This window comes from Poecilia mexicana, unplaced genomic scaffold (assembly GCF_051168715.1).
Source record: "Poecilia mexicana isolate PSO_F unplaced genomic scaffold, ASM5116871v1 scaffold_8, whole genome shotgun sequence".
NCBI classification, from domain to species: Eukaryota; Metazoa; Chordata; class Actinopteri; order Cyprinodontiformes; family Poeciliidae; genus Poecilia; species Poecilia mexicana.
The window spans coordinates 8,114,197-8,127,892 of record NW_028263377.1 but is presented as its reverse complement, the minus strand read 5'-3'; the positions used below and the strand labels follow the sequence as shown (position 1 = coordinate 8,127,892).

General features: G+C 40.8%; 1 protein-coding gene across 2 annotated transcripts; it reads right to left on the bottom strand.

Annotated features, from left to right (window-relative positions):
- Window positions 1–3,646: 3,646 nt before the first annotated feature.
- Window positions 3,647–12,583, bottom strand: sox10 (SRY-box transcription factor 10). 2 transcript variants are annotated; one of them, XM_014983098.2, is made up of 4 exons: window positions 12,410–12,583; window positions 9,535–10,406; window positions 6,973–7,241; window positions 3,647–6,274 (listed from the first exon to the last, which is right to left on the bottom strand). In XM_014983098.2, the coding sequence occupies exons 2-4, from the start codon at window positions 9,963–9,965 to the stop codon at window positions 5,475–5,477; spliced, it is 1,500 nt and encodes a 499-aa protein (XP_014838584.1). In that variant the 5' UTR covers window positions 9,966–10,406; window positions 12,410–12,583; the 3' UTR covers window positions 3,647–5,474. The 2 variants fall into 2 exon arrangements, with proteins under 2 accessions (XP_014838584.1, XP_014838586.1); XM_014983100.2 differs by having other exon boundaries at window positions 7,081–7,241.
- Window positions 12,584–13,696: the final 1,113 nt, after the last annotated feature.

Sequence of the window (13,696 nt, the reverse complement as noted above, 5' to 3'; positions counted from 1 at the left end):
GATTCCAGTTTGCACATGAAATATCAGTTATTTGTCTACGATTTGACTGCATAAATATGCAGTTAGGCAGTGACCGTGTCACGTTTGTGTTTTTCCACGGTGGACCATTCACACCCACTGAACACATTATTTCCTGTTGCGACCACAAACTTCAGTTTATTTTGTTTTGTGTCACAAAACAGCAAGATGATTATAAAGTGGATGGAGACGTTCTGGGACCATCAGTTCTTGAGTCTTTTTATTTGACATATAAATATGATTTAATCTAACAGACTCAATTGCAGTAGGTGTCTTAAAGCTCTGAGTTAATGGTGCCAACTTTTTTACAACAGGAAAAAAGAAGAGTTTAATAAGAAAGATTTGGGTTAATCACAATAAATATGACAGGATTAGCCATATTGTCACAAAATATCCTGAATCTTCAACTTTGAATCATCCAAAGAGCCACTATGAACCTCTATTAACCCTTTAACAATGTTTTTCCCCCCCCCCAGCATTCCAATGAGAAGTAGCTCATATAATAAGTTGAACAGATGCACATGTATTTGCTAATTGCTGCTGGCTAGTCTGAAGGAGTTGAGTGAGGTAGTAATAGAGGAAGACGGCTGCTCTGTGAGCTGGAAGCTACAGAAGTTTGGAAATTGCCGCTCCGAGGAGGAACTACACTAATCAAGGTGGCGCTAGGTCCCTGAATGGTTGCCATGGAGATCAAAAGATTTGTCAAACATTCGTGAAAGAATCAAAACAACACTCCAGGTGTGTTGTTGATGAGGGAATAACATTACATCATGATGTAAAGAAAAAAATTGATTTTACACGATACCGCCCCCTTAAGTTGGCTCTTGTGAATTTGAAGACTTTGACGTATTTTGTTTGTGGACGTATGATTGGCTTTGGATTCCTGGATCGATATTTTAGATTTCTGGTGTTTTGCACATTTGTTAGTGTTTCTCGATGTACTGCGGGTTAAGCCCGACTCCTAATTCCCTCCGTTTAATCGGCTGTGTGATACTTTGGAAAGACAAAGAGGGCCATTGATGGGAACGTTGGGGGAGGAGGGAAGGAAAGAGGGAGCCTTACCCAACTAACTACCTCGCCTGTAGCTTCACTGGGACACAAAGGGACCATTACTCTCTGCGGTCCTCCCTGCTCTCTCCCTCCCCGTCGCTTTCTCCAGTGCTTACCTACGAAATAAGCCCAATTTGCTTGTCAGGTTCACTCTGTGATGGAGTGAAAGACGCAAAACGTTTAGTAAAGTTTGCAACACTGGAGAAGGGATATTTAGGCCGGCAACCTTTTTTTAAAATAATTTTTTGATTTAAGTATCTAATCATTGTCAGAAACCCAAAGAAGCAGAATTTGGATCGCACCAAGGAAATGTACTGAGTTGAAAGACAAAATCTGACGCGGAACAGAGCGACAACAATGTAGTCCAACAACTTCACTTAAAACCCAGAATATTACGAGTCCGCCATTTTCAATGAGTTTAATTGTCTTTGGGCCAATTGGTCAGAAACCATAAAAACCTGTTTCCTAAAGTGCAACAAGTCAACAAGAGAAAACGTGATTGATCTGAACAAACCAAACAGAGAGAACGTAGCAACCATAACTGAGAAAACTAATGATCAAAACATGAATATTCGGCTACAAAATCATCTTGTTTGCTGGCTTTAAGGTGGCCCGACGACCTCATGGTGGTTGGTAGGGTGAGCGTCACATGGGCTGCCCTCTCATGAGACGAGCAAAGCGTCAGCCTGAGGCAACGACTCCAGAAACGCTTCTGAATCCTAAAATTGGGTCTTCCAAATGGAGTCCTAGTCACACCTCCACATTAATTACAAAGGGACAAAAAGTATTTTACATTGGCCGACACAAAGCCCTGAAAATCTGTTGACAGAAGTAAGAAAGTAAAATTAAAAACTCCCGTCTGATTTCAAACGTGACCACAAAGCAAAAACAGCAGACATTTTGTGACGGAACAGTTTTCACGCCACTGCAGATGATTCCTCCATCTTTTCTCCGGAGTCACAAATAGTCTTTTCTACAACAAAGCTGGTAATCCTGATTCTTGCAAACTCTAAAACCTCCTCTACCCCCCCCCCACACACACCTCAGCTTGCATGTTTCCACCCAAACAACAAACTCATTCCCACAAAAAAAAACAAAAAAACAATACAGGGACTGTTTGGCTACTTTGCATGTGCGTGGTGGTTGTACGAGGGAAGAGCAGGGAGTCTCAGTTAGCAAACCTGTTTATCAGCTGGAGTAAACTGGCTATTTATCGCCAGCTTTTATACCTTCAATAAAAAAAACCCTGATAAAATTACAATGATTGCAATAAGGGTCTTGACTTTATTGAATCTCCCATGTGAGTCAACTTGGAGGAAATTTTGGGATTAATATTTATACTTCCTTCTTTTATCACAGTAGTTTCAACTTAGGGAGAGCAATAAACAGAGAAATAGCCAAAAGGCCCATGTTAACTTTGGAAGAGCTGCAGCGATTCACAGCTCAGGTGGCTCCTATTAACTCAGTGGAATAGGATGTGGAACATTTTTATCCCTCAGTTCAGCTACATAAAACTCAAAACAGTTAATGTTTAATGACTTTCTTTTTTTCTTAAAAGACAATTCATTATTTTTGGTAAATATTTGCTATAGGATTTCAAACATGACATATTTCTATTCTTGGGTGTTCAAATGAAGAATAACAAAACTTTTGCATAAACTTATGCATTTTCTGCTATGGAGAGTTGATAGTTGTGGGAAAAATAAATCAGAAAAATAGATCTAAAATATATCATTGGTACTTTTAGTGTCATTCTGTTGTAGAAATTCAATACAATTATTCATTGAAAAACAGATAACTTGGTTTCAGAAAGAGCAGGATTTTTTTAAAGTGGCAGAGGCCTGATTTCAAAGCATTAAATCAAAATGTACAATTTATTTTAAATCATATTTCATATATAGAGCATTTTTTATTACAACTGAATGTAACAGAGCTACTCGATTATGCTATGAAATAGCATTATGTGCCTGGAAAACGTAATACTTTAACTTTCAAGTAAACTAAGCAGCTGCTATGGGTCTCCACACCAGCAGGGGGCCCCCAAGATCACTAGAATCGTGAGTAAAATCTGATTTCAAATGTATCGAACACATTGGTTTTACTTATACAAACAAAGCAAATAGGTTGATAACTTAATCTTCTGCTCCTGGAAAGTGTAACGTAAAAGAAGATATCGCCGTAACTCATCTAAATAAATCGCGGGTGTTGCCATGGACACCTCCCCCGTCCCAAAGCGCTCACAGATGACGCAGTTCTCAGCCGGTAGCCTCTCTAGACGCCTTGGTGTCCAGACTGCAGATGAATCATGGCATCAGCGGTGTTTTACCGTGTGTCTTTGTTTTTTTTATGTAAATAGTGTTCAAAGGCATGTCTAAAATGTGTATTTTGCAAAAGGTAACCTAATCCTGGCTGGTTAATTTTATGTTTCAAATAATGGCATTTAGATCAGGCAACAAACAATTGTGCAAATACTGATACCATGTAGCTGTGGTATTAGTTTTATTTGATTTTTTTTTTTTTAGTTTATGGTCAGTTAAACAGGTTTTATCTTCTTACATAAATAATTAAAGAGGCTGTGTTATGTTCAAGCAGACAAATAGCTTTATTCCAATAGAAAGTAAAGGAGCACAGCACATTTTTACATGTTAAGGCTTTTAGTTCCTGTTTTTATGTAGTTGAGCCATACTCTGCTTCTAAAAAACATAAAACACAAACCATGTTAGTAATATGGGTCATAAAAAAAGAGAAAAAGCAGTGCAAAAATAATATGAAACACATAAATAAGAAGTGCAGCACTCAGAAAACAAAGGCAAATGTTCAATTAAGCACAAACAGGTTAGATAGAGAATGAAAATAAACAGCTTGGATATGTTGTCCAATGGTGATACAAACAACACATGGCAAATTATTTATTATCATTATTATTATTATTTGACCTTTGTTTAAGGTTAATTAGGTCCTCAGAAAATGCAGATATGTCAGAATTACAAAAAGAAACATTTGTAATGAAGAGAAACATTAGGCATGAACTGAAAGAGAGACATAAAAGTTATAATTTAAAAACTCAATGACAAAAACGTGACATAGTCTAGAAGGTGTTACCCCTCTATACCAATTATTAGCATGCATTATTAAGGACAACACTTTTTTTTTTTTTAGATATCAGACTGCATTAAAACACAAGTGGCAGCTGCGACTTAGCATTGGCCTGTCAAACACTGAATACTGAACTTTTACATAAACAATGAATAATAACGCTCTTAGCAAAAAGCAAAGACAGCAGTGAAGGCTTCCAGTGTAGTTAGTCATAAATTCAACATAAATTCAACAGTTAGAGCTAGAAATGTGTTCTCGATGGCCCACCTCCACCACCAATAAAAATAGTTCATCGACATGCTGAGAAAAAAATTTGTCATCAAAATTAGTGCTAATGGACAAATAATGAGGCAAAAGTTGATTTTGACACAAGTAAAATTATACAGTAAAACAAACAAGAAAGGTCTACTTAGGTAGTTCTGGATGTCACGTTGGGAGAAACATCTAAAAAAATTCAGTTTCTTCTTTAGAAAACATCAAAAGTTTTGGTCATAAAACTTTGGTCAGCTTACATAAAGTTTACATAAATAAATGACATTTGCATTTATAACTTCACATGCACTGCGTCGTCTTTCTCGATGATAGTGCGAAGTTGTAAAGTTGGTTTTGTGTAGATACACAATGCACTTTGTCTAACTGTTCATTTTGTTTACAAAGAGACGTCAGATTAACATATCTTAACGTCTAAGCTGAATAAAATCCTGCTTTCTAGGTTTTCTGTGTAATTAAAGGTCAATCCTGAGTTAGAGTGGAAAGCCAACGAAGGAATTGGCCCTCGGTTTGTGTGGCATTTGATGTGTTTCGTAACAAAAGGAATTTGGCTTGCATTTAGTCACACCATTCAAACCCTGATAAAGACCTTATTACTGTGGAAGAGGCTTGTAAAAGACAATGTGCCCGCTGTAATTCACGTAAAGTCTCCACACTAACGGGAACCTGATCCCCATGCTTAGTTTCGATGTTTGAAGAGTCAGAAACTCTGCTGCAGTCGTATTGGGTGGGTGTTTTTCTTTGCATTACCCAAGGCATTACAATCCCAGACTCCTACACCGAGTGCCGGCGGCAACTAAAATTCGATTCAAAAGCTCCACACTCGGTACTCAGTCATGTGCTGTAACAGCATGCGCTCCACCTGGCCGAGATCAGAAGGTGTTTCCCCCTCTGGGTCTCCAGCCGACTTCCCCAGTGCCGGTCCACTCCCCCCAGACCAAAGCACTTCTATCTCTGTCGTAGCAAACGGAGTCGCCTCTCCTGCTTTGGTCTGACACTGGGGCTGAACCTGCACCGGCGCATTCTGCTCTGGCCGTCTGTCATGGCCGCGACAATGTTGTGTAGACGGGCTGCTCCCAGTGCGTGGGGCTGTGCGACTGCGATGCACTGGTTGGGTCAGTGATGGCGGTGTACAGAGGCCTCTGCGAAGGCCCCATGTAAGAGAAGGCAGAGTACAACCCCGAAGCCTGGCCGGAGTGGCCGTAGTACGTCCCCGAAGGCTGGTGGTCGGCGTATTCCGCAAACTGAGCCCTTGAGGCCAATGAGGGGAAAGCAGAGCTATAGTGGGGAAGGCTGAGCGGCGTGTAGGTGACGTGGGCACCTACTGAGGCTGCTTCCGCAAAGTGAGACCCAGAACCTCCGGCCTCGCTCTTGATCTGCGCCTTGGATGGATCTGAGCCCAGTGGGGAGCTGTGATGTTGCTGCGGCGGCTGCTGCTGCTGCTTGGAGAGCCAGGCTGCGGAGTGACCGCTGGCTGCAGCCAAAGCCGATGAAATGCCATAGGCATACGGAGAGGCCGGAGAGGCTGCTGCAGCTCCTCCTGCTGCTGCAGCTCCTCCTGGTGCTGCACCAACCCCTGGATGCCCGTTGGGGGGAAGGTACTGGTCAAACTCATTGACATCAAATGGCTCCATGTTGGCCATCACCTCATGGCTTATCTCACCGATGTCCACATTACCAAAGTCAATGTGAGGTTTGCCAGATCCAGGAACTCCTTCTGCTGCCATTGTGCTCCGCGTGCCGCCATTCCCAGCTCCCTCCCTCTTACCATCTCCTGTCTTTCCAGACTGAAGTTCGGTTTTGGGAGTGGTGGGAGGTGTGGGAGGACTGTGGCTCTGACCTGTAAAGACACAGTAAGGTTGTTACCGCATTTTTAGCTTTGCAGACTAAAAACATTCACTGTGCCTTCTTTTGCAGTTGAATCTAAGGGTGAATTCACACAATCCCTGTTCAGTCCATTTTTATTGGAATCCAGTTCCAGTTCTAGTTGGCCTAGAAAGTTCAATTCATTTGGGGATGTATACACAAGTGAACTCTGATAAAAACCAAAAAAATGAAATCTGGTCCGATTGCATGGGTGGATGCAATCGGACCTCCAAAAGCAGGAAGTAGATTATAACGCAGGGTATTCTTGGTAAATACAACCAAAACAAATGTGTCTATCGCTAGTGGGTGAAATGGTTTGTGTTCTTTTACAAAAGTTAAAAGAGAAATCCTACAACTGCTAGAATCCAATGCTACTCCGTTTTTGTTTACATTTCACAAAGAAGGAAGTTGTACTTGTTGTACTTGTTGTCTTCTTCAGATGTTTTCATACCGTTTCCTCTAGTGGTTCTCGGTGCAGTGCCCCCACAGGTGGGGAGGGGAACAGGTTTTTCTAAATGTTTGTTTCATTTGACCAGTTGAAAATGTAACAAATATTGTAATTTTATTCCCCAATTGAGCCGAATCTACCGAACTATCAGGTGTGAAAACACTCTAACAGTGTTACAGAGACAGTATCTGGGGGGTATCAACAGGAGGGAGCCTGCAGCCCACCTGCAGCATGAGGGTGTTGCCCATCAGCCAGAGGGGACTCGGCTCCCCCGCTGTGGGTCACTTCCAGGTGGAGGCCCTTGTAGTGGGATTGGCTGTGGCTGACCTCACCCTCCAAATGGCCATCGGCCTCACTTCCTGACCCGGAGCCGAGCTTTCCGTTTTTGCGGCGTCGCGGCTGGTATTTGTAGTCCGGGTAATCCTTCTTGTGCTGCTTCCTCAGCCTCTCGGCTTCTTCGATGAACGGTCGCTTGTCACTCTCATTGAGAAGCCTTGGACAAGAAGAAGAGATTTAAAGGGATACCAATAAATTTATACCAATAAATTTGAAAATTCAGATACCATGTGAAGATTAGTGATACAAATTAAACTTCTTTATGTGACTGGTGTCCTAAAGAAACACATTAGAAATATAGAAGTTTTTCAAGAGCTGTATTTGTGTTTGTGGGGCTATAATTGCTGTGACACACAGTTACAGTCATATGGTTACCTAAAAACTATGTAATAAATATTTCTTATTGTCAAAATATCGTGGTAAAACTTTATTGTGATAAAACTTTAATTCCAAAGTGACGGCTTTAATTAAGCCGTCACTTTGTAGGTCAGGGCATTTAGGGTCAGTGTTTGTCTGGAAGGTGAGCCTTAACATAAAAAGTATAAACACACAGTTATGCAGTACTTTGTTTCGCTTTATTAGAATCACTTTTGCAAATCCCTGTATACCATAAGGACAAGTCAATTCAAATATGATCTACTTCAGATAAATTTAATGTGTTTTTGCATTTTAACAAACTGTGCCGCGTATCGTTTTCTCTTTGTTTTTTCCCCCCAGATAGCTTAATTTAATCCAAGTGCACCACTGAGCTGCCTGCCAGGGGGCTTTTGACTGCTGGACAGTAATGAAATAAAAAGGCCAAGGTCGCATCCTGTCTGCGAACACGGAACTGAGCTCCTTCTTTTACTACGACTGGCATGAGAAACCCCTGACCTCCCTGAGCCTCCCTGTTTATCGTGTTCCAGGACCAATTAACTCATCCTGACTGAGCCCAAGGTCAGCTTTTATCTGATTAATATTTGATCCGATCAAGTTTGATTCCTTTAACTTTGGTGACCTTTATGCCTTGGATTGAGTATTGCTATCACACTTAGCTGCCTAAATGAAACTTTAGATGTTAGCTGTTTACATGTGAAGATGGGTCATTCTCAGCTACTGGACACAGCATGAAATTTAGAATAAGATTTCTGGGGATAACTTTTGGTTTCAGTTCAAAGTTTTGAAATAAACATGTAGTTTTTTGACAGAGGATAAACCCTCAACAATGTTTTGCCGTGGCCATGTGATCACGATAGATGTAAGTTGGTGAGCTGTGACCAAACGAGGCCAACAAAATGCTAACGGCAGAGCTGTGTTTCTAAGTGATGCTTTGGGATAATACAAGGTAAATAGAAAAAAGTGAGTGTTGGACTATTTCTTTTTTTCTTAAATAAGCATAGCAGGTATCTTCATGTACCAAGAGGAAAAATAATAAATATTTGTAACCTCTCTCCAAAGCAAAAAAATTGTCGAACAGACAGAAAACACAAGGTGGCCTTCCATCTAAACAACCTAATAATGTTAAAAAAGTGAATAGTAAAAAAAAATATCCAGAAAATTAAATCTAAAGGTATTTGATGAGTGATTGGAGATGATCAACAGGACTGACCAAGTCACACTTTCAGTGTCTTTGTTTGTCCAAATGTAAATAGAGTGTGTGACATGTAAAAACAGCTTTTACGATGGGATATTAAAAAACACGTAGATCATCCCTTTTCCTGATAACTGGCGAATGCAAATGCTTCATGCACATTTCCGTTTCAATGCTTCACGTAGCTTTTTTTAATAATGTTTGGGGGTTTTTGCTGGTGGCACTATGTTAACAGCTCCTGTAGCTTCCTAGAACTTAAGAGTTTGCTTTTGGGCAACTTGCAGGAACTTTTAACCTTGTGGTTGCTTTCCAGAAACTTACTAGCGACTTTCATCAGCTTTTTAATAGACTTTCATCTATTACAATTCTAGAGTATTCCAGAATTGCACACCTCAAGCTGGCAGCATGTTGGAGAGCAGCTACGTCACATTTCCTGTAACACAGACCGCTACAGGAGTTTCTTCCTTTCCACTGTCATCAGCATCTACAACAACTCTTTGAAAACCCTTGGATAAGTTACAACATTTAACTTCCGTTCAGGATTAATCTATTTTATTTATTTACTTAAATACAACTTATGAGCCTATAGCTAGAACTGAAGAAGGCTTCCAGGTTAGATGTGAAACATTTTTCGAATTAAGAAAAGAAGTCCAGTTTGTTTTTAGCAATTAGGACTGTCACTTTGCTGATAATAGAGAATATATAGAAACATCTGGAAAGTAGCCTAAGTCCAGAGAAAGTAGTTCGGGGAAAGTAAACAGAAAACGTTCCATATAAGTAGCACCTAGTGAGATCTGAAAAATATTGAGAAGTTCATGGGATTCCGCAAAAACTCAACACGGTAGCATAAGACACCAGCAGCGCGGTGTGGGGCCCTCACCTCCACAGCTTCCCCAGGGTCTTGCTGAGCTCCGCGTTGTGCAGGTGGGGATGCTGGTCGGCCAGTTTCCTCCGCGCGGCCTGCGCCCACACCATGAAGGCGTTCATTGGCCTCTTCACGTGCGACTTGCTCTTGCTTCCGGCGCTCACGCGCACGGGCATCGGCACGATGGTCCAGTCGTAGCAGTTGAGCACCTGACTCACCGCCTCGCGGATGCCGGCGGGGAAGCGCTCGTCCTCGTCGTCGGACCTGACGGAGGAGCAGCCCGCCGAGGCGTCGTCCAGAGCCGCCAGCTGCGGCTGCTGCCCGCGGAGGGGCGAGTCGATTCCCCCCGCCGCGCTGGAGGAATGACCCGGGGACAGGGAGCGACTGTCGTCCGACATGCCGGGACTGAGCTCCACCTCTGAAAAGCTCTGCTCCTCTCTGGACATCTTCTTTGCCCCTCTTTCTCTTTCTGTCCCTCTCTATTTCTCTCTCTCAGACACACACACTCTTTCCTCCGGAGTACCAAACTCTGTTCCTGAAAGCTCAGCTCTACCTGTCAGGCTCCGGCTTCTCCCTCTTTACCTTAGAATGACTCACCGAGCGGCAGCTCTGCTTTCTGTCTCTTTGGCCTCCAATGAAATTATAATATAAACTGCCAGTCTGTCTCTACTCTGAGCCTGCGTTGCAAAACTCTGTGAGGGTTCCACATTAAAGTTCTTTCCATCCGTGTTGTTGGTATCATAGGCGGCTCAGTGCGCACCTTGGACCCCAGTTTACCTGCTAATGGACAGCGGTCCGTGCCAAACTCACCTAGTCCCACTTCCTTCCTGACTTCCCGTTCTCTCTCTCCTGCGGGTGTCCTGCGGTCGAAATCCAACAGCGAGGACCTGGAACAGAAAATGTTTGAGTTTAACATCAACTAAGCAAATCCCGCTGGTTTATCGTGCAATATTCCACCACATATGGAAAAAGTTATCTTTTATTATTATTATTATTATTATTATTATTATTATTATTATTATTATTATTATTATTAATATTTCACTAGTGTTTGTGTGACTTGAACATGGGCGTCTCCGAAAAATTTCGAAAAAAAGTTGCCTAATGGGGCGGGGGGGCACTGATAATCTTAAATTGACGCAAAAAAAGAGAGAAAAATTATCACAGCGGAATAACCACATAAATAAATAGTAAAGTTAATTAAAACTTGCCCTTTCCACTCTTAAATTCATAATAATAAAAATATTATGCCTATGTGTACTGATTTTAGGCGCTTCTCCGTTGCCTACATTTTAAAGCCAATTTGAAATGACTGAAAAATTATCTTCATTCCGACACAGTTAGATAAAGCTATACAACAATGTTCTACATTATTCTACATAAAATGTTGCTGCCAACCCCGCAAACAAGCTGCTGCGCCACCTAGTGGATGCCATGGCCCCTTTAAATTTGCATAACTTTTCAGAAAGTATGCACAATGTTCTTTACAAAAATGAATTTCATGATTTAGAAGAATTTAGAATGTAATCCCTTGACTTATTTGCTTATTCATTCATTTCTCGTTTTTTCCGCTCAATCTTTTAGCCAACCATGAAGAAAAAAATATGAAATTAACAGCTGAAATTAATAAATGAGAAATGGTCTTTGTTCTAGCATTTTAAATGGACACTGCTTTTAGGGACTAAAATGAGCTGACTTGAAAGCACAAACCACAGGGAGTTCAAAGTTTTTTTTTAAAAGTTCCTAAGATGGATTATTATTATTATTATTATTAAATAATGTGAGCATTTTTGCATAGCAAGACGCCTTTAATTAAGTCACAAAATGGTTCTCGTTTTTTTTTCGCTATCTATTATTACTTACAGGAAGCGGAAAAGATTGGGACCGACTGGGGCTGGAAACATAAACCTCGTGCGCGTGCGTTTTCTTTACGTGTTAGCAAACTAGACAGCGCTTTTGTAAAACGAGATAAAGGTCTACAGTCGTTTTCTCAGTGAAATGGACTCCTCTCGTTAACCTAAGTGGATGCATTAACCGTATCTTTCGATAAACGTGTTTGAAAAACTAGCATTTAATTAACGGGTGTCGGCGGTGTTCGTTTCCAGAAAACGGGTGGATGAAGCTCCACCACCTGTCCAACTTCTTGAAACTCGCTCACCACCTGGGCTACAAGTCCCAATTAGCAGGCTGTCATCAGGTCCCAAGAGATGTCAGTGCGTAAAAGCCGTGCGTAAAAGGTACCAAACGACATTTATAGCGCCGCAGTTTATGTCTCTTATTTATGTCCGACTTTATTGTCAGATAGTCAACACTGTGTTCGGGAGAGAAAAAAACAGAACAACTTTAGAATCTGCTGCTAGTTTTCATTAGGCTATTAAGCACATTTACTGGGCATAATGAATTTGGGCGACGGCATCTCATTATCACCGCCTGACTGGCCAATAAATTGGCCTTAATTTGCTCGCTGCAAAACTTTTTTTTGTTTTGTTTTGTTTCCTATGCCAGGTTCATCCGAGCTGCAACATACCACGATAAAAAAACAAAATATGATTTTAAAAAGTGCGCAAAGTTTTTATAAGTAAATTAATTAATAAATAAAATAAATGGTCGACGTTGTAATCAAGAAATCCGTCTGCAACAGCAGCACTTGTCGCTCTAATGATTCCAGGAATCTTAACAATAATGAAACAGGACTTAAAGCCATTCAGAGCAAAATTGATAAAACGTCAAAAACACAAAACAAAACAAAACTACTCCATAACTCTTTATCTGTAATCAAAAGCGATCACATTACATTTCTATTTGTGAAGAAGAGAAAACGATCAAATCGCGGAGCCAGAGCAGCCGCCGTCAGCAGAGAGCAAAGAGTTGGAAATGCTAAGCGCCTTACTTCGGGAATAAGAAAAGGAGGTCGCCGGTTTAGCACGAAGATCCGTGAGTTCCCGAGTCTCCAAAGTGACGCTCGCTCCCCAGCCCCCTCGCTCGCAGCCCGAGAATGAATGCTGGCTCTGTGTGACCGTGCCAGGGCTTAAAGAGCCCCTTGTGCGAGGACGGGAGAGAAAAAAAAGGAAAAGTAAAAGATACAGGGGACGGGTCTTAAAGTCGCAGCGCGCATATAAGCAAATTCAGAGAAGTCTATCTATCTATCTATCTATCTATCTATCTATCTATCTATCTATCTATCTAGAATTACAATCTCATATGTTCAGTTTAGTTTGTTGAAAAATAAGATTTTAAAGTATGCCACATCACACATGCTAGTTTTGTTATTCTAAAAAGTAGCTTAAAAATTTTGGGCCCCAGCAGCTTTTCATGGAGCTGCAGACTAATATTTTCAGCAACCAAGAAGTTCTAAATTTGTATTAAATACTCAGGTTGACAGTAAATTGGTTAAAATGTGAATTGAGCATATGGTTAATAAATGAAGTGTTCAAAAATTGTTAAATTCTAACAACCTTAGCTGCTCTGTTGAGGCAACAAATCAACATTTGTTGCTGGAATTCAACTGGAGATATTAATTACTTCAGTCTGCTGTTAGCTGTGGTGTCCAGCAGAAAATGTAAAAGCAAATAACCTGCCCACATTGATTCTATCAAGGATGAATGGATAAATTCAGTAAAAATAATTAAGAACCGTCCTAATGGCGCCACTGCGTTGCACTTGAAAGTCGGATTTTCCTTCTTCCCAGTGGGAAAAGAACGCTCCATGAAACTTGAATTGTGACTGGAAAAGTCAGAGCTTGCTGAGCAGTCAAAGGTTCTCTTTCCAATATGGCTGCCAGACAGGTAGTGAAAGTTGCATAAAATATTAACGCTTGTCTTTTTAAAGATCTATGGATGATATGAGTTTTGACATTTCATTTTATTGTGGTATAAATGAAGTATTTTAATAGAATTAGATAAAATTGAAATAAATATACTGTTTTTGGCTCTGACCAGTTTGTTCCAAAACGCTCATGCTAAAGCTTGCTAGCAAGCTGAGCTTCTTAACCAGAACATTAAGAACATTTTTTTAAAGTCACATTTGAATTTTTGTAAAATAAACAAATAAATAATTTTAAAAATTCAACTATGGTGAACATTTCTGCCTTCTCAGGTAGACAGAATATTTACTGAGAATGTTTGGTTAGCTTCTTCAGCTACCCTTGAGTAATTAGATTTAGGCTAAAGCACCTTTT